At 42.1% G+C, this 23,812-nt stretch overlaps 1 protein-coding gene across 4 annotated transcripts in view; it reads right to left on the reverse strand.

Annotated features, from left to right (window-relative positions):
• The window catches only part of LOC147629807 (MADS-box transcription factor 23-like), a 101,177-nt gene extending 81,956 nt beyond the window's left edge, over nt 1-19,221 (reverse strand). For 2 of the 4 annotated variants that reach the window (XM_086810857.1, XM_086810854.1), the window contains exon 1: nt 18,598-19,221. In XM_086810857.1, coding sequence (XP_086666983.1) covers nt 18,598-18,995 — 398 coding nt within the window. In that variant the 5' untranslated portion in view covers nt 18,996-19,221. The remainder of the gene's footprint in view (nt 1-18,597) is intronic. The other 2 variants (XM_086810856.1, XM_086810855.1) reach the window with 2 other exon arrangements.
• Between the last annotated feature and the right edge of the window lie 4,591 nt (nt 19,222-23,812).

Raw genomic sequence — 23,812 nt, forward strand, 5'->3', positions numbered from 1 at the left:
CATTTTGACAGTGTGCAATGCACACTTCGGTATGTGAGGGCCACTGTTGATTATGCATTGTTTTATGTAGCAGGTGTACCACTAGAGCTATATGGGTACACAAATGTAGATTGGGCAAGTAGCATCTCAGACAAGAGATCTACCAGTAGATTTATGTTTTCATTTGGGAGTGCTGTTGTGACGACATGGAGCAGCAAGAAGCAACCCACAGTTGCCTTGTCAAAGTACAAATGTCAAAGTACAAAGGAGCTGCGGTGGGAGCGTATGAGAGGTAGCTTGGTTACAAATAGAGACCATGAGAAAGGCACATGCAGAGGAAGTGTAGACAAAGCAAAAGATGTTAGAAGACTTCCAAAGCTGGGCAAAAAGAGCAAAGGAGGACTTGCAAAAAAGAATCCAAAAAAAAAACGGGCCAAAAGAGCATGGACGTCTAGAAGGAGATTGCGCTAAAATGTATGAAAAAAATTAATCCAAATAGCTCAGTAGTACGATCCATGAGGCCTTCCAAAAACTGGAGCGAAATTGAAAAATTCATGAACCAATTGGAAGCACCTAATGCAAAAAGACAAGGCTAGAGCAGCTTTCAGATAGGAGCAGTGGCCACATGGAAGAAGCCCCTCCCTGGATCTAGAGCAGTGCATGGAAGAAACGGACTCTTATGACTCGCGGATCTAAGTGAGGAGGCGATAGCTCATTGGAAGAGCGACACTGCTAGTGCCGCTCACCAACGGAGCCACCTAGCAAAAAGGGGAAGGGGAGTGCCGAAAAGACAAAGCCAACAAGTATACCACCCTATGGGTGGAAATGGACTCAGAGCGGAAGGAGAAGGCCAAAGGAGTCAGATAAGACACTCTTCAAAAATAATATCATCACCCGAGAGCAAACAGAGCCCCATGCCTTTGCCAACAGGCATGGTTGTGGACACAATGAAAAGGGCAAGGACAAGGCATCCAAAGGCATGGCCCCTAGATGTATAATTCCAATGGGCCGACAAAAGGACAAGTTTAGGACATGCCTAGGTGAGAAGCAAGAAAAGGGCTTACGAGCCAAGATATGCCCAGGACCTCCCTATCAAATTCATAATTGTAAAAGAAGAGGAACCGGACGAAAGTGGCTTGAATAGGATATAAAGTGTCTAGAACGGAGACTTCAGACTCAAAGGCAATCTGGATTCACAAAGTTTTTAGAACAACAACAACCATGGGCTTCATAGTGTCCACCGTGATTGCCAGGTGTAAGCGGCCAATCAACCCATTTGGTCACCGCCCAAATCACTACCCGGAGTGACCGTTGTGCAGTAAGCCGAGATTAGTTGGGTGTGGATTAGAGGCTAGAGAAGACTTGGTCTACCCGACTGAGATTGTAGCAAGAGTGTGTTTCGCCTGGATAGTTCAAGAATCATGTGGATCTACTTGGGCCCGAAGGAGAGGAACAATACTGAATAAGAGGATAGGAGAGTTGAGTGAGCAGTTCATGAGCAAAGCTCTTGCTAAGACATTGTATTGTATGGTTCAAACTATTACTCAAGAATGACACATGGGATGGTCTTTGTCTTATTTTTATTATTATGCATATCTTTGTCTATTCTGCATTCACTCTTATGTTAAGTGTAGTCATGTTTAGTTGTGGACTTCGACTGTCTGGATTTAGGATAGACCACAAAACTAACCTGCTTGTAGTTGTGATTAACTTCCGGAGCTTAGGCACACATGTAGCTCAACGTCCTAGTGTTGACTTATAGCATTGGGCATAGTTGTATAAGTTGCTACTCTTTTGGAGCCGACTAGGTGTGGTCCGGAACCACGTAAGTGCCGGGTATTGACCGGGCACTGACATTGTATCTTGAAGAAGTGAACCACCCCCTATGAAAGATGAATATAAGTTCACATTACAATGAGATTTAGAAGCTCTCTTTGAAAGAAGCAAGAAGAAGAATGGATTTTTTTTTTTGGAGGCCATGCTTGGCAAGCATGGCAAGTAAGTACATTCTTAAACTCATAACTTCTTTGTTTTTTCAAAACTAAGTTTCACTTGTGTTAATTTTGTTATGGTTTAGGATCATGTTACTACAAACTATGTTACTAGATACTGTGTAATTGGAAAGTAATAGAAATGTAAGAGCAGAGGGTGAAGCTACAAGCGAAGATATGAGATTGTGTTTATGTTTTTGGTGAAGATAATGACGAGAAACATCCCGTTCATGATGAGTACCTCAATGCAACCCCAACTCCATAAACTTTTATTTTTCTATCTTTTTGTTTTGCCTATGATAAGGTATTACTCTTTTTTGTCCCAATCTGAGATTTACTTCTTCACAGCACAATTAATAACACTATATTTAATCACTCAACCATGGATGGATGGTATATGCTTTATCATTATTTTTATATAAACATAATCACAGTGATCTCTTTTTATTTTTTCTATTATGTAAGTACATGCTATCATTTGTATTAATAAACTCTTATAAAAGAAATGTGTATATTTACATGTATTTTAATAAAAAAACTTTGATTTTCTAACTAATTACATATATGAAATTAATAAGAATGATAAGCCATCTCCCATGGAGAGGAATTGTTGATAAGATTTGAGTACAGAGCTAAGTCGTATATATGTATGTTGTATCCTGTATAGAATCGATAATAGTGTGATGAGAGTGTGACAAATGATTATATGAGTAAAACATAGAGTGAGATATGTATATATTTAGCTCATATTTAGAGAGAGATAATATAGAACCGATAATAGTTTAATGAGAGAGTGAGAAATGATTATATGAGTAAAAGAGAGAGAGAGAGAGAGAGAATATATTATCTCAGTGCGCTGTGAGATATACATATATATATATATATAGAGAGAGAGAGAGAGAGAGAAATGAAATGAAATGATATATTAACGTCTTCAGAAGGCCAAAATGACCTATGAGACCAAAAAGGTTACAACAATTGGTGGATCTGAGATACAATGTCTATGTAAGGAAAGCTAAAAACAACTAAACAACTAACTGAAACTAAAACAACTATGAGGAAAAGTACGGTACTAGGAGCTCCTAATGGATAACATCTGGGAGGAAAACTCCAGCAACAAAGGTAAGCATCATACACATCACTATCCAAAGATGTCTCTCATCGGTCGATGGTGGATATTCTCAATGTCCTCCATGGTGAGTACTCTGACTGGACGTCTCCCATGCCGTGCTAGTATGGTCCTGATCCTCTGTTGTAGTCTCTGCCGGTGTCAAGATGGGCCTCTCATCTTGGGGCGCCTGGACCGCCCCAACTCTATAGCCCGATGCGGCTGTACTCTGGGGCTAGCTGCAATGCCTGCTGGCCTGACTGCTCAATCTCTGGTCGAAAGAAGTCTGTAATCTGCCTCTGTAGGTGTCTCTCCCTCTCTGATCCCCTCTCTCTCAAGAGACCCTCTCTATGTCTACGCAGCTCTAGCAAGTACAATCTGAGGCATCTCTGATCCCCTCCCTCTCAGGAGACCCTCTCTATGTCTACGCAGCTCTAGCAAGTACAATCTGAGACATCTCTGATCCTGGTATCTCATGACTCTAGAAAGTGGTCCAAAGCCCTCTCTGAACAGGCAGTGAAAATGGCCTCGTATCTCATAATATACTCGACAGTGACATATGTAATGTAACTTTGTCTCTGGCTCCATCTGGCACAGCTGACAAATCCTGGCCTCAACTGGTACTCCTCTGAATCTGCCAGTCTCAATCTCTAGCTGGTGTGAGGATGTGCGCATCTGACCAATAGCACACCGTACCCCATGAGAAAGATGAGTATCCATGTAGTTGGGTCTAATCACAAACCCATCCTCCGTGAGCTGGAGAAGATGATCTCTATAGAAAGCCATCTTCGTACCAAGCTCGTGTGTCGCCTGTATCCATGTCCTCTTAGTGTCCAGCTGAGTCAAGTCGTCCTGCCTGATAAGTCTGGTAATCTCTGCCCGTGTGAGAGAGAGGGAGGGTGCATCCAGGGGAGTACTGAAATGGAAGTAGCCTGTCCATACTAAAGCCATGCAGTTGGAACCAAGCTGTCATCTGTGCATACCAACATGATCCGTCTCCCTGTGATGCCAACTGTCGTCGTGAAGACTCCAGGGCTAAGCGAGCATATCTGTCTCTAGGGAGAGCCCAAGTGCTATGTATAAAGGAGGCTGATCGAGTGAGTGCCTCTACTACCAATGGGGAGCCAGCCATCTTTGCACGGATAATATCATGTGGTACAGAGGCCTTGGCCCTAATCATCCGGGAAATCATAGAAACCAAGGACCTCTCCATACGTCAGTGCTACCAGCTCTCGGCTGTGGGGGTCCCCATATCTCCACTCCATACAGCATGGCTGAAGTGACCAAAGTATCAAAGAGCCAGAGCTTTGTTCGAGGTTCTTGAAACTGAACCTGTGAACACATCCTCTCTAGTTTCCCCAATGCTGCATAAGCTCTGGTCAATCTGGTCTCCGCTGCTCTCCTCAAGGAAAATAGTGGGCCACTAAAAACCACACCAAGGTAAGTATATGCATCTGTATACTCTACTCTCTCATGACCATATGTAAAGGTGGGTATTGACCTCCTAACCCACTGTGCTGTGGTGTTAAACACCATCACCTTGGTTTTACCAAGATTAACAGACAATCCACTGTCCTCTGCAAATGTGTGCAATGCATCCAAATGACGCTGCATCCCCTCTGGAGAATCTGAGATCAGCACAATATCATCAGCATACAATAACAGCGGAATCCATGTCCCTGCTAGCTGTGCTCCTCTGTCACCCTCCCACTCTACATAGTTCAAAACCTCATCCACATACATCCCAAATAAGGTGGGAGAAAGGGGGCAGCCCTGTTTCACCCCAATAGTGGAGTGAACCATCTCAAATATAACCTGAGTAGTACACGTACCTCCCCCACAACTATCTTGTATAAAGCCATGATTCCCCAAATCAGCTCTATGGGCACTCCCATCTCCTGTAGTCTGCGCATTAGTCTGGCTCTCGGTACTGTGTCAAAAGCTTTGCGAAAATCCACAAAGCAATAATAAATCCTCCTGCCATATAATCTGCCCTCCTCAATAATAGCTTTGAGTGTCAAGATATGATCAAGAGTGGAGAAACCTCTCCTGAACCCTGCCTGCCCTGATACACATATGCCCTCTCTCTCTGCCCATCTACTCAACTCCTGCTCAAGAATAGATACATATAATCTAGCCAATGTGTGACCAATCATGATGGTACGATAATTCCCAGGAAGCATGGGATCCCCTGACTTGAAGATAGGCACAATCATGGACATATTCCAAGTCGTAGGAAAACCCTCACACATGGCTCGGTTAAACATCATAGCAATAAGTCTGCAAGCATATCTCTGGCATGAATAAAGTGCTCTGTTACCAAACCATCATGATCATATGCTCTCCTAGGCCTCATCTTGTCAATAGCTTTCCTTACCATCTCAACAGTAAAGAAAGCACATGTCTCTGGGCATGGCTCCGATGGGTCTGTTAGGGGCGGCTGTCCTGGTGCTGTGTACAGGGATGCTGCATACTTACCACAAATCTCTGTGGAGGTAATGGCTAGTGATGGTGAATGCTCATGGAATAGTCTCCATGCCTCACCTGAGTCCTGACTCATAAATAACTGGTACAAATCCCTCTCTAACTGAGCAAGATAAGCCCTCTTCTTCCGTCGCACTAGGTGCCGAAAGGTAATCCATGACTGTCTGTGAGTGGTAACACCCATGAGCACCTCTCTCTGTAACCTGATCCTCATCTCTCTGCACTCCTCATCATACCAACTGTTCTAGGGCATGTTACCAGATCGTCTCCGTGTAGGCTGACTATGGGGATATGCCTCTGATGCTGCAGCATGAAGCATCTCTATCAATATCTGAGTGAGCTCATCTAATGGCCGTCCCGGCTCCTCGGCACATAAGTGTCTGTATATCTCATCCGTGTACACGGTGTCAGTCTCCCTCGTAAAGGTATAACGAGTGTGTGTGGAGACCTGTCCCAATGGAGTGGTGCTGAACTGAAATGTGAGAGTGAAGGACAAGATAGCATGATCCACTGCTATTCCAACCGGCCTAGTGCCTACCATAAAATCCTGAAAAGAGGGAATGAGACTGGGCTGAGCCATAACATAGTCCACTGTACTAGCACCATGCCGATGTGGAAAGCTAGTGGAACCGCCCGATGTCGGGAATCTCTGTAGGCCATTCAAGATGGCCAATCCATGTGCAGTCCCCATGTCTATCAAATACCGCCCATACACTGTATGTTCCTCATCCTGGGAGAGTCTAGATAGGCCCATATCCCTAACATCAAGCTCCCTCAACATCTCCTCTGAGGTATCATAAAATATTGTCTGGTTATAGGTGATCCTGGCATTGAAGTCCCCCAAGAGAATGATGTCACCATCCCATGTCATTATCCAAAATAGAAAAGGGAGACTGCCAGCTAGGTGATGCATACACTGATGTACTACTAGGAGCAAAATAGCATATAGCAATGTAGAGATATCTGCCCGTCTCTGCCCTCAGTCTAACCCACATGTACCTAGCCTACTCATCTCTGCGGACTATATGTATCAGTGGCTGTAGCTCCTCTCTAAACAATACTGCCACTCCTCCTGAGCCCCGTCCTCTATGCTCTGAACGAGTCTCCTGTCTACAAGCTATCTCCCATCGGTATCCACTAACATGTGGCATGGACTGTCCAGGAGCCTGATGCATCTCACAGTAGAAGATGATGTCCCTCCCAGTGAAACTATCCTCAAAAGCCCCTACATCAAGGCATAGAGATCCATTACAATTCCAAGTAGCAACTTTGAGTGTAATCCCATAGTCTCGCGCTGTCATGAAGAGCGCCTCTCCATAATCACCACTCTCCCATCTCTATAGAAGGCCACTTTCCCTTTCTCTCCAATGATTTTATATTCACGTGATCACAAATTTTTTTTTGTTAATAACATGTGTTAACATGTTATTAACATGTTAACATGTTAACATATTCCCAAAAAAGCCGGTGGGAAGCTCCCTGATAACCGGATAAAATCCCGCCGGGGTTTTGCAATACCCGGCGGTCCCGCCGGGAAAAACTAAACCCCGGTGGGTCCCGGCGAGGTCGTCATCTAGCCCGGCGGGCTACAATTTTCTATATATATGGGCCCGGGGGGGCCTTTGGGAGTTCATTGCTGACAGTAGACATAGGTAATGAGACTTGTGTTTGTGTGTGTGTGTGTGTGTGGGTGCGTGTTCGTGCGGGCAGCCGCCCATTGTCACAATGCACGGCAGGATGTGGGTGGTCCGCCACACGAGGGGTGTGTGTGTGGGTGTGTGTTCGTGCGGGCAACCGCCCATTGTCGCATGTGGGTGGTCCACCACACGAGAGGTGTGTGTGTAAGGCCATTCTTCAGAATGGTGCTTACCCTGGGGCACTTAGTCGGTAACGCGGCTAGTCTGTGTCCTATAGTAAGTATGGCATGCCGTAGCGGTACTAGTCGGTAACGCGGCAAGCATAGTATCGTTATGGCAATGTCACCTTCCCTTCCCTTCCCTTTGTCAAATGCGAGCATATGGTCGGTAACGCGGCCAGTGTATGTTCGTATCCTATTCGTATTCCCATAGAATCGGGCGGCATTTTGTCGTTAACGCGGCAAGTTGGTGTCGTCCGCTAGTGCATATATTGTTTTTTGCATATTGCGGCATTTGATCGTTAACGCGGTCGAAAAAATGTCGTAAATTTGCTTGCATATTACAGCATATGATCGTTAACGCCGTCGAAAAAATATCGTAAATTTGTTTGATTTGACTTGTATTGTTTTTATTGTGTTTGATCCATGCGATACTTGGTTTTGCTAATGCGGCATGAGTATTTCATGGATCAAAGTTTACATCATATTGTCTTAACATTTTATTTTATAATATCGTTATCTCTCTCTCTCTTCCTGCCCCCCTCTCTCTCTCTCATGATACACTTCACAACTCTTTCTCTCTCTCTCTCTCTCATGATACACTTCACAACACGATAGATGTGTAGATAAGGATTTCTTTTTTTTCTCTTAAAATATACATAATTCCTAATAATTTCTTTTTTCTCCCTCTATTTACTTAAAAATTAAAACAGTACATTATTTTCCTCTTTAGGAACTTACAAGAATATTGAAAATGTCATCTAATGTTTCTTCTCTCTATCTGTCACAACTCTCTCTCTTCCTCTCCTCTCTCTCTCTCTCTCTCTCTCTCTCTCTCATGATACACTTCACAATTCTCTCTCTCTCTCTCTCTCTCTCTCTCTCTCTCTCTCTCTCTCTCTCTCTCTCTCTCATGATACACTTGACAACTCTCTCTCTATCACGATAGGTGTGTAGATGAGGAGTGCTTTAGGAATACAAAACATTATTTTTCTCTCTTTAGGAACTCACAAAACTATTAAAAATGTCATCTAATGTCTCCTCTCTCTCTATCTGTCACACACCTCTCTTCCTCTCCTTCTCTCTCTCTCTCTCTCATAATACCCTTCACAACTCTCTCTCTTTCTCTCTATGTCACGATAGGTGTGTAGATGAGGAGTGCAACATGTATACACTTGATAAGTAATAATACACTTGTTGCGGTTGTCTCACGTTCGATAATGTATTGCATGATGTTGAGTTCAGTAATATTGTTTGATATTCCGTTTTTGTTTGATCATTTATAAGTAATGATACACTTGTTGCTGCTCTCTCACATTTGATGATGTATTGGATGATGTTGATTTCAGTAAAATTATTTGATATTCCATTTTTGTTTGAACATTGATAAGTAATGATACACTTGTTGCTGTTCTCTCACGTTTGTTTGATGTTGATTTCAGTAATGTTGTTTAATATTCTATTTTTTTGTGTTTAGTGATATTTGCTAGATTTACGAAGACGACCAACATGCTTTCCCCTGAAGAGCATAAAATCGTTCTACGAGCAATTCGCATTGAAGCAGTCATCACAGTGTCACAATGTGCTGATGACGTCGTCCAAAAAGATCAATGAGTCTGAGATACTCATGCGAGATCTAATAGAGCAGATATGGGAAAATGCACAGCGTCGACTTCGACGAAGCGGAGGCAACACTGAGTTGCTTGATAGACAGAAGATAGCAGATTTCAACCATCAACATATAACACGAACCATTTTGGGGAGCATGCGTGTAGCATGAAATGATCTTAGAGATGCTGCCCCGCCTGAAGCTAATATGCATCGTCTACAGTTATGGGACGTTGTATGGAGCGAGCAAAGAGCCAAGAGCAAGCGCATGAAGGCGCTGGATGTAGAGTCACTCCCCAAAAGAGTGTGCATTGCCCAGGACGTCGCTGCAACGTCCAGCCAGGCAGATGCGAATGGGACAGGTGCCATTAATCGTACAATCTACAATTCTATGTGCACACACCTCATTGGCATCCCGCACGAGGCTCTGTTCGAAGGGCGAACAATAGGCTCTGGTGTTTTTGGCACAGTAAAAGAGTATACAATTAAAGGTATATCATTTTTGCCGGAGCACATTACTTTTTGCGGAAAGCACTACAAAGGAGAAGGCAGCGCCAAGTTCGAGAGCTTCGAGGCAGAGCAAGGCATGCAAGTTCTACACCCATCAATTGTCAGGTGTATTGCCTTCACAAAAGAATCTCCTTGGATCACTATTTTCCCATACTATAATGGCGGCTCGCTTGGTGATACTCTTCTGAAGGTCCCCTTCAGTTCAGTGAGTTCACCAGAGCAATTTTCTGTTTGGATCCAGGATGGAGACAACCCCCACCCGATAATATTCCTTTAAGTCATCTAGAACTTTCTAAAATAAAACAAATAGTAATAACCATGCCACATATTATGCATGCCCTGGTGGAAGACCTAGCGGCAGCACATCTGGCAGGAATTGTACATATCGACCTACATCCATTCAATGTAGTGTTGAATTTTACAAAAGAGTTGAAGCCACGTGTAGGTATTATCAATTGGGGGTTACTGCTGAGAGCGCCCAAAAAACGGGTATCTCTCAATTTTGTATTTGAAGCAGACAAGAACCCTGAGAAGGTGGCACAGGCGGTCTCCTACGCAGACAGAGAGCGAAATAAACGGTCGTGGATAGCCTCGAAACTTTATGATCCGTTTTTGGCAGATGCATACACTCCTGCATCTGATGTTTTTGCTTTAGGGTATTTATTACAAACTTTATATGACTTTTGCCAGAAAGTACAAGAGTTGTGGATGGACAATAGTTCCTATGACAAAGTTACCATGGATACTATTATTTATAGAGTCAAAAATTGGATGTGATTGCCTAATTGCGATGAGCGAAAATCAATTTTGCAAGTAGTGGAATTTTTTAGATCACTAAATACTGACCCAACGAGGGCACAACGTCCTCTTGTAGAGCTATCGGTGTCATTCACCCCAATTTTTTAATGATACAGTATCAGGAGATTAAGTTTCAGGAATGGCACTTTGTTTCTCTCTTCAAAATTTGATGTGTCCATTGTTTGAAATATTATCTTATTGTCTTTGCAATATCTCTCTCCTCTTGTGGTGTTTAAGTTTATGTTTTCTCTTCAAAATTTGATGTGCGCGCATTGTTTGAAGTATTTTTGGAGTCAAGTGGATATTTCTCATTGAGTCTTTACAATACATATCTCCTCTCGTGGTGTTAAAATTTAATTTTTTGAGGATAATGGTCAATTTATCTTACGTTGATCTTTACAGTTCATTAAAATCCTAAAGTCATTTACGTTCATGAAGATATGGCAGAGGCGCAAGCAAACGAGCATCAAGAGTTAGCCAAGAAGGCATATGAGCGAATGAAGGCCCTTGCACATGGCCTGACAGCCCGCGAAGCTACAAGAACAGCATGCAGGTTGTCGAAATGGACAAATCCTACTTATGCCCAATGGAAAGACATAAACAAACGCATAACCACAGAGATGATAAAGAAAATATGGCCATGTCCAGATGGCGAGATTAAGAAGGGAAGATGGAAGATTTCACGTTGCACTCACAATGATATCAAAATTAATGCCGAGCGCATTCTCTTGGAGGTATACGGTCGTCCTCTCCATAACGCCGACACTCCACTCTATTTTGCTAAGATGCTATATGCACAATTTATCTTAGAAACTCCAGTGGACTTCGCCTCCAGAGAGGCCACTGTCAACACCCACGACATACATGAAGAGACAGTGACATTCACAAGGGAGGAACTTGCTCTCATGGTGGAGGGCGCTGGTGGATTGGAGTTAAACAAGGTCAAAGAAAGCTTAGGGGCACAGCTAGCAGAGAAGGAGAAAGAAGCTGAGCGATTATCTCAAGCGTCAACTCCTTCCCTAGCCAATAGAGGGATTCAAGAGCAGCTCACAAAGATCAGCCAAGATGTACAGACCATCTCTTCACGTATTTCTCCTGTGCACCAAGGAAACCACATCTCTCATTTTTTGATACATCCTGATCTTGTGGGAGTTTCTGCTGAGGCTACTAGTTCCTCCACCCCCCAATGTCCTATATGTTACAAAGTATTCGATGGGTGGAGCGGCCAGTATATACTACCCTGTGGACACTACTACCACTTAATATGTTTAGTGAGGCAAATGCAAAATATTTCCACGTGCATTGTGCAGTGTCCCAATAAATCAAGGTATTTATACAGTGTTCGGCATGGCTAGCGAATATAAACCACCAGGACCTTTAGATGCAATTCCTAGTGCAATTCGCAATTTATTTCAAGATAAAAGCTAAGAAAGACATAAATCCTACTTTTGTATTGATAATTTCTCCAAATACGATCATTTGTACAAGTACTTTTTATGAAATTAATGAAATGACTTCTTCCTCTATGTCAGTATCTTGCTCCAAAATTCTTTCACTGTTTACTCTCTCGTCTGCTAAATTAAGCTCATCTAAGTCAATGTCTAAATTGTCTTCTATCTCAAGGGTGGTGCACGACGTGCGTCCAACATCAAAGTTCTCGTCTACTACATCATCACAATTGTACATCCATCTGGGCATATCTTCTTCATACTCTTCGCTTTCAATGTCCCGCAAGATCTTTTCATTGCAATACATGTAAACAAGTTTATCTGCTCGATCTGCAAGAAGTCGATTGCAAATAGTACTGTGAATATATTTGTACATGTCCAGTTTCTTTCTGAGCCTGAGTTTAAAGAGCACTGACTTAGAACCTTCATCACAAGGTTGCGCAATAAAGCATAATGCTCACCACCATTCATCATCCACCACTTCCATGCAGGTTGCTCTTTAGCCATTTGTTGAACAAGGGAGTTGGAAAATAAACCCTCTTTCAATCGAAATGAGGTCATCTCCTTTATGCACTTTACACGATCATCAACATTATTATAGAAAGTGTTTACCACTTTATAAAAATCTTGCACCACCTCAACGTTGGACATCAAATCCATATTCCAATATTCAGGATCTAACATGTAAGCAGCACTGTGTAGTGGTGAATGCGCTCCAATCCATCTAGCATGAAAGTACTTCAATAGAACTTTTCTTTGTTTATTGGAGAATGGTACACGCCATTGCTTTTCCACCACTGAATGCTCTAATTTCTCAGGACACTCCAAACTCTGCTGGACAGTCCACCATTGCATCCATGCTTTCCCGAGATTAGGCGCTCTTTGATCAAGACTTCGTACGGCATACATAACAGGCATCATGACATGGTATGCATCCATCACACTGTTCCACCAACTTCTTCTCCGTAAGCACTGCCTTCAAGACTTTGATTTTCTCTTTCACTTTTTCAAGTTCTCCCAGTCATGAAATGCCATGCATGTAAATGTTTCGCAAAATGCATCTTTATTTCGAAGAAGAGACTCAAAAGTGTAAAAGTGAGTGCAAAACCTAGTCTCCGCTCTGCTGGAAGCTTTAACATAACTGACATGCGAGGTCGAAAAATATCTAACACTCTCTGTCTCTTGAGCATGAATCTCACAAGCTGGCGAGCAGTGTCGACGATTGAGGTAAACCATTTGGTATCATCACTTTTATACCAATCTTTTAATACAAGATTCAAACTATGAGTATTACAGCCTACCGAAAAAACATGTGGATATTGTCGCTGTAGGATTTTGGATGCATTTTTGCAATTCTTTGCATTGTCCATGACGACTTGGACTACATTTTCGGCACACCCACTTCCTCTATCATAGAGCCAATGACTTAAGCAATGTAAGCCCCAGTTTTGATTGAACAAACTGAATCCATGGCACGGATGAAAGTCTCACCTCTAGGTGAAATAACCATTATATTAATTAATGGTTTTCTTTGTACATTAGACCAAACATCACTTACTATACTACATCCAGAAAGCTCTATATTGCTAAGAATTATTCTTTGTACACGTTCTTTTACTTGCGCATAACATTTCTCTAATAGATCATTTCGCATAGCATGGTACGTAGGCGGTGAAAACCCTGGTCCAAACTCACCAATTTTCTTCCATGCTCTCTTCCAATGCTCACTGTCCACCATCATCATAACACTCCCAGAAAAGTAAATCGATGTGCATCATCGAGCCGACTTGACGTAGGCTTCCTTGCAATGAAGTTTGACGCATGGGTATATTTCCTACGTCAAAGTTTCGCTTGCAGGAAGATGCACTGGGTAGATTACTTTCTGGTTGCACATTGACGTTCGGAGTACAAGCAGGCGATGTAGCGAGAGTTTGATGATTAGAACAACAGTGTTCTTGCTGCCTTGATACATTAACGGTAGGAGTGTCATGTTTTCTTGAATCTTTCTTTTGAATTTCTTCTCTTATGCATTTGGCCTACAGGTGCAGAGGGATGGGTACATGACTTTTTCTTCGGTCCGCCTAAAAAGTGTTCTCTTAGTTGAGGCGCCCCACTTGATTTTACTGCATGGCATAGCTTACACTCCCAATCTATGAATCGATCACCAACATTAATTGCATATTACCACTCTATCCCAGGTGCCTTTTTTTTCCTGCTATTTGAAATTTGGACTCTATTGGAGGTATCACTGGATCCAACATTGTCCTCCATCGCAACAAATAACCTATTCAACCAAGCATATAACAATGAATACACAAATGAAAAAACAACAAAGTCACTCACGTATTACAAAACATACATTAACAGACAAAGTACTTCGAAACTATCTTGACAAATACAAAAGATCATCACATAACACAAAACTACTTCGAAACTATCTTGCAAGGTCTGACTACAAAACTACTTCGAAACTATCATGCACATTGCACCCCCAATGAAGGATGCCTTTTGTACCCAATTAAGGATACTTTACACAATCAAAGATCTATGCTTGCCCAATACTCTAGTATAGGACAATAGACCTTCTCTAACATTCACAAAGAAAATCAAAGATCTATGCTTGCCCAATACTCTAGTATAGGACAATAGACCCTTGTCTACTCTAAACTATATCAAGTATCAAGAACCAATACAAGCCCCTAAGCAGGACTCTTGGCTCCATCAAACCATTCATAAATCAGAATGAGGTAGATTACCTACGTAGCTCAAATGCAAAGCTGAATGACTCCAAATTTGTCCCTAAATCTCCGTAAGTATTAGCTACAAACCACACCCTACCCCCAATTCAAAGAACTAAGGACGAGTGGCTCAATAGCCTTAGGAGTGCCTACAAGGAAAGACGACAGCCCCTAAGATAAGGACGTTCTTCCCAAGAGGACACTTCTAGCAACTCGAGAGCTCTACAAGTACTTTGAGGAGAGATATCACGCCCCCAAAACAAGGACTATCTCCCCAAAAGTTCCACGATGGGTGTCGGACAGTGTTTATAAACAGAATAGAACCCTGCCGGTGTTCTTTGGTTTTCCAGGTGGCGGGCCCGCCGGGATAAGTAGTTATCCCGACGGGCCCGCCGGGAAAACCAAAAGCCCAGAGGTGTTACGGGACTAGTGGGTTCTGGCAGGTCATTGCTCAGGTCATGTGAATATACAATGTGATCACAAGTTTTAATATGTTAACAATAGGTTTTGTTAACGTGATCATGAAATTGTGAAGACGTTAATGAAATCCCTGTTTCTCTCAGGCTGCCCTTATCTCGGGCATAACTTCTTTCATGTGGGCAAGTTGCGAGAGAGTGTGAGGTCATCTCCAAGAAATATTCCCGTCTTCTTGAGTGTAGGACGTCTCTTCAAGGAGTCCTTCACTTCCATGGAGGGGAAACGAATGAATTGTGCTCTCTCCTTAGAAGATTCGCCACTACCTTCTCTCTTCTTTCCCACTCTCCATGCCTTTGCGTGCGTGGCTTCAATGCCCATCATAGAGAAGAGCTCCTTGGTTTCCCCTTCCGCATCATCACGGTCTTTTAGACCGGACACTTGTACATGTAAGGCCCGAGTCTTCCTCCTTTGCTCCTCTTCAAGGGTCATGTTGATGATGGTGGGAGTGGGGATGGGTGGCAATTCTTTACCTTTCCCTTTCTTGGCGACCTCGATCCATTTCTCGGCCTCGTCCATCTTCTTTTGTGTCTTTGTGATCACCTCCACCCATGAAGATGTCTTCTCTTTATGTTGCTCCTCCTCATCTCGAATGATCCTCATTTGTTCCTTGATGGTATTCAGCTCTTCAATAAAGGAGGGCTGAAATTCTCCATCCTCAAGCTTTCTTTTTGAAGTGGCTTCCAACTCCTTTTTGAGGGCTGAGATTTCAGCCGCTTGACTTTTAGTATGCAGTTTAGCCTCCACTGGTTCCTCCTTTAAGGCTGAAATCTCAGCCTCTTGCTTGGATGTTCTCAACTCGAGCTCTTGGATTTTGTCAAATCCCTTCTCGAGTTTGGAGAGGCGGTTTATGATTGCGGTAATGGAAGAGTTGACCATCTTCTTGTTTTCTTTGATAATTGTGCCGAGCTTGTCCTCCACTTTCACGAGCTCCTCTTTAAACCCGGTCTTGGCCGCCATGACTTTTTGCAAAACTTCCCACAGCCAATGGATTGGAAATTAATCCATGACACAAGCGCGAAACAGCAGCAGAGCAGGGAGAGAGAGAGGGGGGGTCAAGCCATGTAGGGGAAAGAGAGAAGAGAGAAGAGAGAAAAGATTCAGCAAAGAGAGAGTTATGTTGCTGCCTTGGGGGCCTGAGGAAGGGTGGATGGGGAAAGGGAGGCAGAGGAACAGCGAGAGAGAGAGAGAGAGATGCGAGCAAATAGGCGGGTAGGGGCGAAAAGGAGAGACGGAGCGAAGGAGCAGCGAGAGAGAGAGATGCGAGCGAACAAGCGGGGAGGGGCGAAAAGGGAGAGAGAGATGCGAGCGAACAGGCGGGCAGGGGCGAAAAGGGGAGGCGGAGCGGAGGAACAACGAGAGAGAGAGAGAGAGAGAGAGATGCAAGCGAACAGGCGGGCAGGGGTGAAAAGGGGAGGCGGAGCAGAGGAACAGCTCGAGAGAGAGAGAGATGCGAGCGAACAGGCGAGCAGGGGCGAAAAAGGGGAGGCGGAGCGGAGGAATAGCGAGAGAGAGAGAGAGATGCGAGCGAACAGGCGGGCAGGGGCGAAAAGGGAGAGAGAGATGCGAGCAAACAGGCGGGCAGGGGGGCGAAAAGGGAGAGAGAAAGAAGTAATAGAGAGAGAATATATTGTCTTAATATGATATAAATAAATAAATATATATATATATATATATATATAGAGAGAGAGAGAGAGAGAGAGAGAGAAAGAAGTAATAGAGAGAAATGATTGTGTATGTGTGCATGTATGTTGTGTGCGTGTGTGTGTGTGTGTGTGAGAGAGAGAGAGAGAGAGAGAGTATTTGTGAGTGTGTGTGTGTGTATGAGAAGAGAGAGAGGGAAGAAATGCAAGCTATGTCATCATGGAGCAATAGCAGTGAAATAATGCGATTCTACTAAGTCGCTTATAGCACACAATTTGAGTCACTAAAGTGACTCACAAAATGATATTATATTACAAATTATTCACTTAAATAATGTCACTAAAAGCGATATAAAAAGTGTCGTTAAGAACATTGCTATGTGGTATGTCAGATACAACATTCTCACCGACATTTTATAGGGAAACCATAGTGTTGCTTCAATTGTTCGTTAGGACCCCCATAACCTTATAGTGCTTATTGATTAGATTTTCCATCACTTTGAAAGATTCATAACTCTTTTCACATTAGTCTTCTTTAAACTTTGAGAGGACCTCAACCTTCCTATCAAGTTTATGAAGAATCTCCTTTGATTGTTAATGAACAAGAAGAACTTATTCCAGATTCAATCATTCAGCATTAGTAGACCAGCACAAGAACAAGGAATGTATATACCAATATCTTATGACTTTCAAGAGCCATCCTATTGAAGATGCTAGGTGAATGCCTAAGTGGTTTTTTCATCAATATCCAAGTCTCTTATCTACTCATATCAACATACACGCAATTGAGGTCTGTTTTGCAATCCAACCAAGAGGGAATGTTACATATGATGTGTACTCCCTCTCTATGGTGCACTATGGATGCTCAATGTGTCATTGTATTTAGACAAGTATCATGGGTGATTCTATTTAATACTTAATACTAAATATATGTTTTGTGCATGGATTTAAGTTATTGTGTTTGTTCTTGCACCGTACGTGTGAGAGTTGATTGAGCGAGTCCAAATAATTTCATATTCACGTGATAGTATATTGGTTATAAGTGAGTCCACCTAATTGCTACCACGTGTTAGTATTATTTTGTTAACTGATTCCAATTTATTTACAACCTAGCTTTAAGTGATTCCAATTTGCAACCTTACTTTATGGATTGTATGAGTATAGACTATGAGTAAAAGGATGACAATGATGGACATTACTCTTGTCTAGGTGCCAACATTATTTTTGGCTTAATCAACATGTTGTGTGCACCATTTTGACATTATTATGGTTAGGTCCATTGTACATAGTCATTAGACAAAAGATTTATTATTTTTGATACCTTAAACCTTGGACAAAGGGACGTACCGTTGTAAAACGAAAAGCTCAATTTTAGAAAGACACTCTATTAATGGTTCCGAAGATTGCATCCAATATAATGTCTCTTGTTCAGATTCTACTAGTTTATTTGGACAAGATAAATGTCCATGTGCAAGATCCTTTGACAAGGTTCCCATGGTGAGAGTCTTAAGGAGGTAAAAATAGTAGAGTGGCTCATTCTGTATATGCATATCCTCTATAAGCTTCATCGTGAATGGAATTTTTTTGGAGAGTTACAATTTGGGAAGGTTAACTTGTCTAAGGCTCTTGCCTAATTTGAGAAGGTTGCCTAATTTCCCCATTGTTCCCTTAGGCTGTTCCCTTAGGCAGTGTATTAAGGGAAAGTCTTTTCGCATTGCCAGAACATGACCTTTAAAAAATTGAAGGCACCTTTTCTTATTCATCTAAGACTAAACTGTGTACGTAAACTGAAATGCACTACAGGGCTTGATAGAGCATGAAAGGCTTTTGATGAAAATCTACTAGTTTAAGCACACTATATAATGACTGCAGGGCTTTAGGAATTTACAGGGTTAGCTAAGCATTCAAACTTCGCAAAACGACCTCAGCCATAACCATAAACTGGAATTCAGGAATCGTACCTTGAAGAGCTGGCGAACTCGAAGAGCTTGCCCGTGCTGGAGAAGACAATGAGACCGATTTCCGCATCACAAAGAACGGCGAGCTCGTGGGCTTTTTTGAGGAGGCCGTTTCGGCGCTTGGAGAAGGTGACCTGGCGGCTTGCGCTGTTCTCGATTCGTCTGATCTGGATCTTTCCGCGGGCTACTACACCGGTCTTGTTGCGCAGCTGCAGCAGGTCTTGGCATCTATCGTCGTCGTCTGTGCGCCATTCCGCCGTCTCCGCCGCGTGGCCGTTCTCTTCTCCTTGCAACGCTGCGGCATCGTTAGCTGCTGCCGGCGCGTGCTCCACTAGCTCGCCCAGATCGGCCATTATGCAAAATAACAAGGGAGAAATTGCAGTATTTGGAGGAGATAGCATGTAGTCTGCAGAGGCTCAGACGTTCCAGCCAGTGCTCTACATGAGAATGACAAACAAGTGGCGCTGCGCCCAGCAGCTGAGATCACAACCAAAGGAACCGCATCTGAAAAAAGGCAGGCACAGGCCCTGACGCTCTCGGAAGCTGTGACTACTTAGCTGGGCAGCAACACCATATCGACGGAGAGGCGACGAATTTCCCTATAGTAGAAATCCTAAATTCTCCATTATCTTTGGACTCGCTACTTTCCAGCGTCATGCATAATTTCGTATTTCTGCAAATAAATTATTTGTGTGGTATACGAGCGTCATCTTCCCAGCGTAGCAGCTCGCAGTTTCCCGTTCCACCCACCACGGTACTGTTCTGGTCCGTTTTGTCCCTTCGAGAGGACCACACCGCGTGACTCCACCATCACTTTATTATATTATGAGTTTTAAAATGCTCCCAGCTATTTTTTTCCCGTCTTTTTATAATTATATCACTTTTCACACCGTCCACGTGTCAAATTTCAGAAGCTGTAAGTATACGTAATTCAAAACACACGTGGCAACCAATGGTTTACCAGCTTTGTAGTGCGCACTCGTGGCTCTCTTTGCCTTCCTTCCAAGACATTACCCGAATTCAAACTTGCCCCAAAAAAATTGCAATGTCTCCAGCAAATAAAAAAGAACACTCGAAGTTCTGCACTATGTCAACAAGCTCAAAGACTCCAATGCATGCAATCATGCATGTGTCCTACTATGAAGACACACTCTAGCATATGGAGGATGTCTAGCTTACAAGATTGCATGAACACAATTAACTCAATAAAGAACAAAGGATACCAAACTAGTCTACATAGCTTACCCAACGTGAGTATGGACGTAGGTCAACCATATGACTGGGACCATATTAGCTCCCTGGCTAAAACCTATGCTCTAGGTCAATGGATGCATAATTTGATGGTTGCCATGCAATGAATATCAAGATCATGGTATAAAGTACCATGATCATGGTTAATAAATACCACGATCTTGGTAAAGAAATATTATGAACATGTTTTATTAAATAACGATCAAGGTATTTTTACTTCTCAACCATTGATCAATGCACATCCAATGAGCCATAAGTTTTCAAATGAAAATTTCTAATAACATTTTCCAAATTATATATACCAAGATCGTGGTGATGGTTTAATCAAAGTATACGAATACCGCGATCGTTATTTTTCTAAAGCACTATGTAGCAAGCAGTTCAGTAGTTCAAGTGAATCAGCTGGGTGAGATACCATTGCATCCCTTATACAATACAGATGAGGTTAGCAGGATTCATAGCAATAGTGTGAACTCGGCCACCACCCTGCATTTGGTCTTTCACCTTGAGAGGATGCTCGACTCTTGTTACAGTATCCATTGAAGCTTGAGTGTGGTGAATGTATGAGGCAAATGGTTGCAAATCTGACAAAGAATCATGTATTTGGCAAATGGGAATGTATTGGCAACTGATGTGCAAGCCCTACATTGAATTTGGAGCAAAGTTGATGCATTTAAGTGAGTGGAAATTCACTGTTTTGAAGCCCTCACAAAAACACAGAAGAGATGTTCATTGTGGATGAAATTGGAGCTCGTTTTTTGCAAAAATCACTACATTGATGGATTAGGTACATACCTAGGAGTGTTGGGGACTCACATCTACCTTCAATTACCACAACAAACCACCCAATTCTCCTCAAGAGCAGGCGGCGCAGACTGTAGGGAAGAAACAGTGTAGAATTTTCAATACTATGCTAGGTGGAGGCCAAATTCAAGTCTTGTGATTGATTAATCCCTGAAAAGAATTGGAGATAGAGAGGAAATGAGACACATTCTCAATCAACAAGACAATTCCAATATGGAAGAAACAATACTACACTTTTATTCAATGGAGTAGAGTAGCAATGACTACTACGTACAAATCATGGGCTAATCCCCAAACCCAAAACTAATACCAAGAGGCTCAATAAGCTGTGATATGTCAATGCGTACAATAGCAAGAGTGTTGGCTACAATCAACACCACACGACACTCTCAACACTACACAGTATGTGTGTGTCTCACTCTCCAACTATGTCCAGGACTACAAACTGCAACTGTAGAAGAACTGATGTATCTCACACTTGTGAGTGAACCACAACCTATCCTTTGGTAGGTAGATGCTCCATAATATGGGGAACAACTATTCTTTACGCTCCATGAGCTAGAGGATCAATCTTCTTTAGTTATTGAAGTCGCCAAGTACGTAGATAGGTGCAGTCCAGAATTCTGCAAGTAGGTAGACAGCTAACTTGTAGGCTGTATATATCATTCTAGAAATCTGATCTCGAAGATCCCAACGGTGAGGTTGTTGTCCATAAAGAGAGGAACAATTCATAATTGCTCCAAAGTTAATGCTGGGATTGAGAGATATTAATACTTCAAACTTGCATATACAGCAAAGTTAGCATCCAGAAATTTTCTCCTTGATTGAAGGAGTCTCTTTCACCAACCATGCACACGTGATGTGTGCTATTAAAGGTACATCCAAAGTCAAATCTATGACCTTAGGCATGTACATTACAACGTATCACCATCAAGGTATCAACCTTGACTTTGCTCAATCAACCTTTGTGAACAGATCATATTGAGCTTGCTCAATCAACCTTTGTGAACAGATCGTATTGAGCTTGCATACTTTAACACCTTCCCTCAAGTTCAACATTCCTCTGAACATCTTGGAATACAACTCTGAAACAAATGAAATGAAAAAGAAATCTAAATAGCGAATCAATGATAGAAAGACATTGAAGACTTTTGATGAGCCTTCCCTTACTTCTCAAACTCCTTCCCTTAAGGGAAGCTCCATCATGCCAAGTCCTGCTCGATGCTTGAAGAAGAGCTCTTTGCCTAGAGCCTTAGTAAAAATATCAGCAAAATTTTCCTTAGTATTGCAATGATGCAACACTATATCACCCATCATACACTTTCTCTCTGATAAAGTGCTCTCAAACCTCGATATGCTTAGTGCGTTGATGCAAGATAGGATTCTTTGCCAAAGATTCAGCTGATGTATTGTCACAAAAAAGAGGAATGGGATCACAAGATTCATAAAAACCAAGTTCTTGCAAGCATCTCTTTAACCATATAGCTTCACAAGCTGAGGTAGTCAAAGCTTTGTATTCAACCTCTGTAGATGAGAGACTAACAGTATTTTGTTTCTTGGAACACCAAGAAATTGCTCCATTTTCAAAAAAGAATGCATTACCACTAATGCTCTTTCTAGAAACAAAGTCTGCAGCATAATCAGAGTCACTAAAACCATGTAAATTCAGCTTATCACCTACATATAAGATACCCCAATGTTGAGTACCTTTCAAGTATTGTAGAATTCTTTTGCATGCAACCCAATGAGACATTTTTGGGCTTTGCATAAACTAAGCAAGTGAATTTATAGTAAAACAAATATCAGGTCGTGTGATAGTCAAGTAAATGAGACCAATGAGTTGTCCATACACTGTAGCATCACAAAGAACACCATTTTCATCCTTCGTAAGCTTGAGGGATGATTCCATGGGTGTAGAAATATCTTTGGAGTTAGTCATACCATATCTTTCAAGGATGGATTGAAGATATTTTTGTTGTGAAATGAATATGTCACCTAGCTTCATTCGATTGATTTCAAGACAAAGAATATAGTGCAAGTATCCAAGGTCTTTCATTTAAAACTCATGAGAGAGTTTGGACTTCACATCCACCACCAAAGCATCATTGCTTCCTATTAAAATCAAATCATCCACACATAAAGTAAAACAACAACAATATCATTCCCTCTAATCTTGTAGTAGAGAGTATGGTCAGCATTACTCTTGGAAAATCCTTGAGATTTGAGGTGGTTATCTATTCTTCCATACCAAGATCGTGGAGCTTGCTTTAGTCCATATACAAGCTCTTTTTCAGCTTACATACCAAATGCTCTTGTCCTCCTGCAGCAACATATCCCTCCAGTTGCTTCATATAGACTTCTTCCTCAAGCTGCCCATTGAGAAAGGCATTGTTGACATCCATTTGCCACAATTTCCATTTGTGATGAAGAGCAGCCAAAGAGAGCAACAACCTAATGGAGCTCATCTTGGCTACAGGAGCATATGTTTCTTCATAATCAATACCATATTCTTGAGCAAAACCTTTAGCAACCAACCTTGCTTTATGCCTATCAATGTGATATTCCTTATTAAATTTCAGCTTGTAGATCCATTTACAACCAATTGCTTGTTTGTTGGGTGGGAGTTGACACAAATCCCAAGTGTCATTCTTATGTAAGGCATTCATCTCCTTATCCATAGCATCTGTCCATTCCTTTTTACCACATGCATCCTTATATGTAGTAGGTTCATCATGCTGCAAAACTGATGTAAGAAAAGCAAAATTGCATTGCTCAAAATCTGATTTATTACCTCTATGATAGGTCAATCTTTGGGGTTGCCTTCTATCCCTCTATCCTCCTTAAATCTCTTGATGCTCTTCATCTTCTTCCTCCAATTCTTCAATAGTAACATCTTCTATAGAACCTGGCACTTGTGCTTTGATAGATGTGGAAGAAGATGCATCCAAATATGAAAACTGAGCTGATTTCTAGCTTGCATTCTCATCAAATATGACATCTCTTGAGACAAAAGTTTCTCTCTTGATTGGATCATAAAGCTTGTAGGCTTTACTCACACTACTATATCCAACAAATACACATTTTCTTGATTTATCACATCAAGTTTCTTCCTTTTTGCATCAGGAATATGAGCAAAAGCTAAACATCCAAACACTCTTAAATG

Source organism: Cibotium barometz, chromosome 17 (genome assembly GCF_041138505.1).
Source record: "Cibotium barometz isolate CiBa-2024 chromosome 17, ASM4113850v1, whole genome shotgun sequence".
Classification (NCBI taxonomy): domain Eukaryota; kingdom Viridiplantae; phylum Streptophyta; class Polypodiopsida; order Cyatheales; family Cibotiaceae; genus Cibotium; species Cibotium barometz.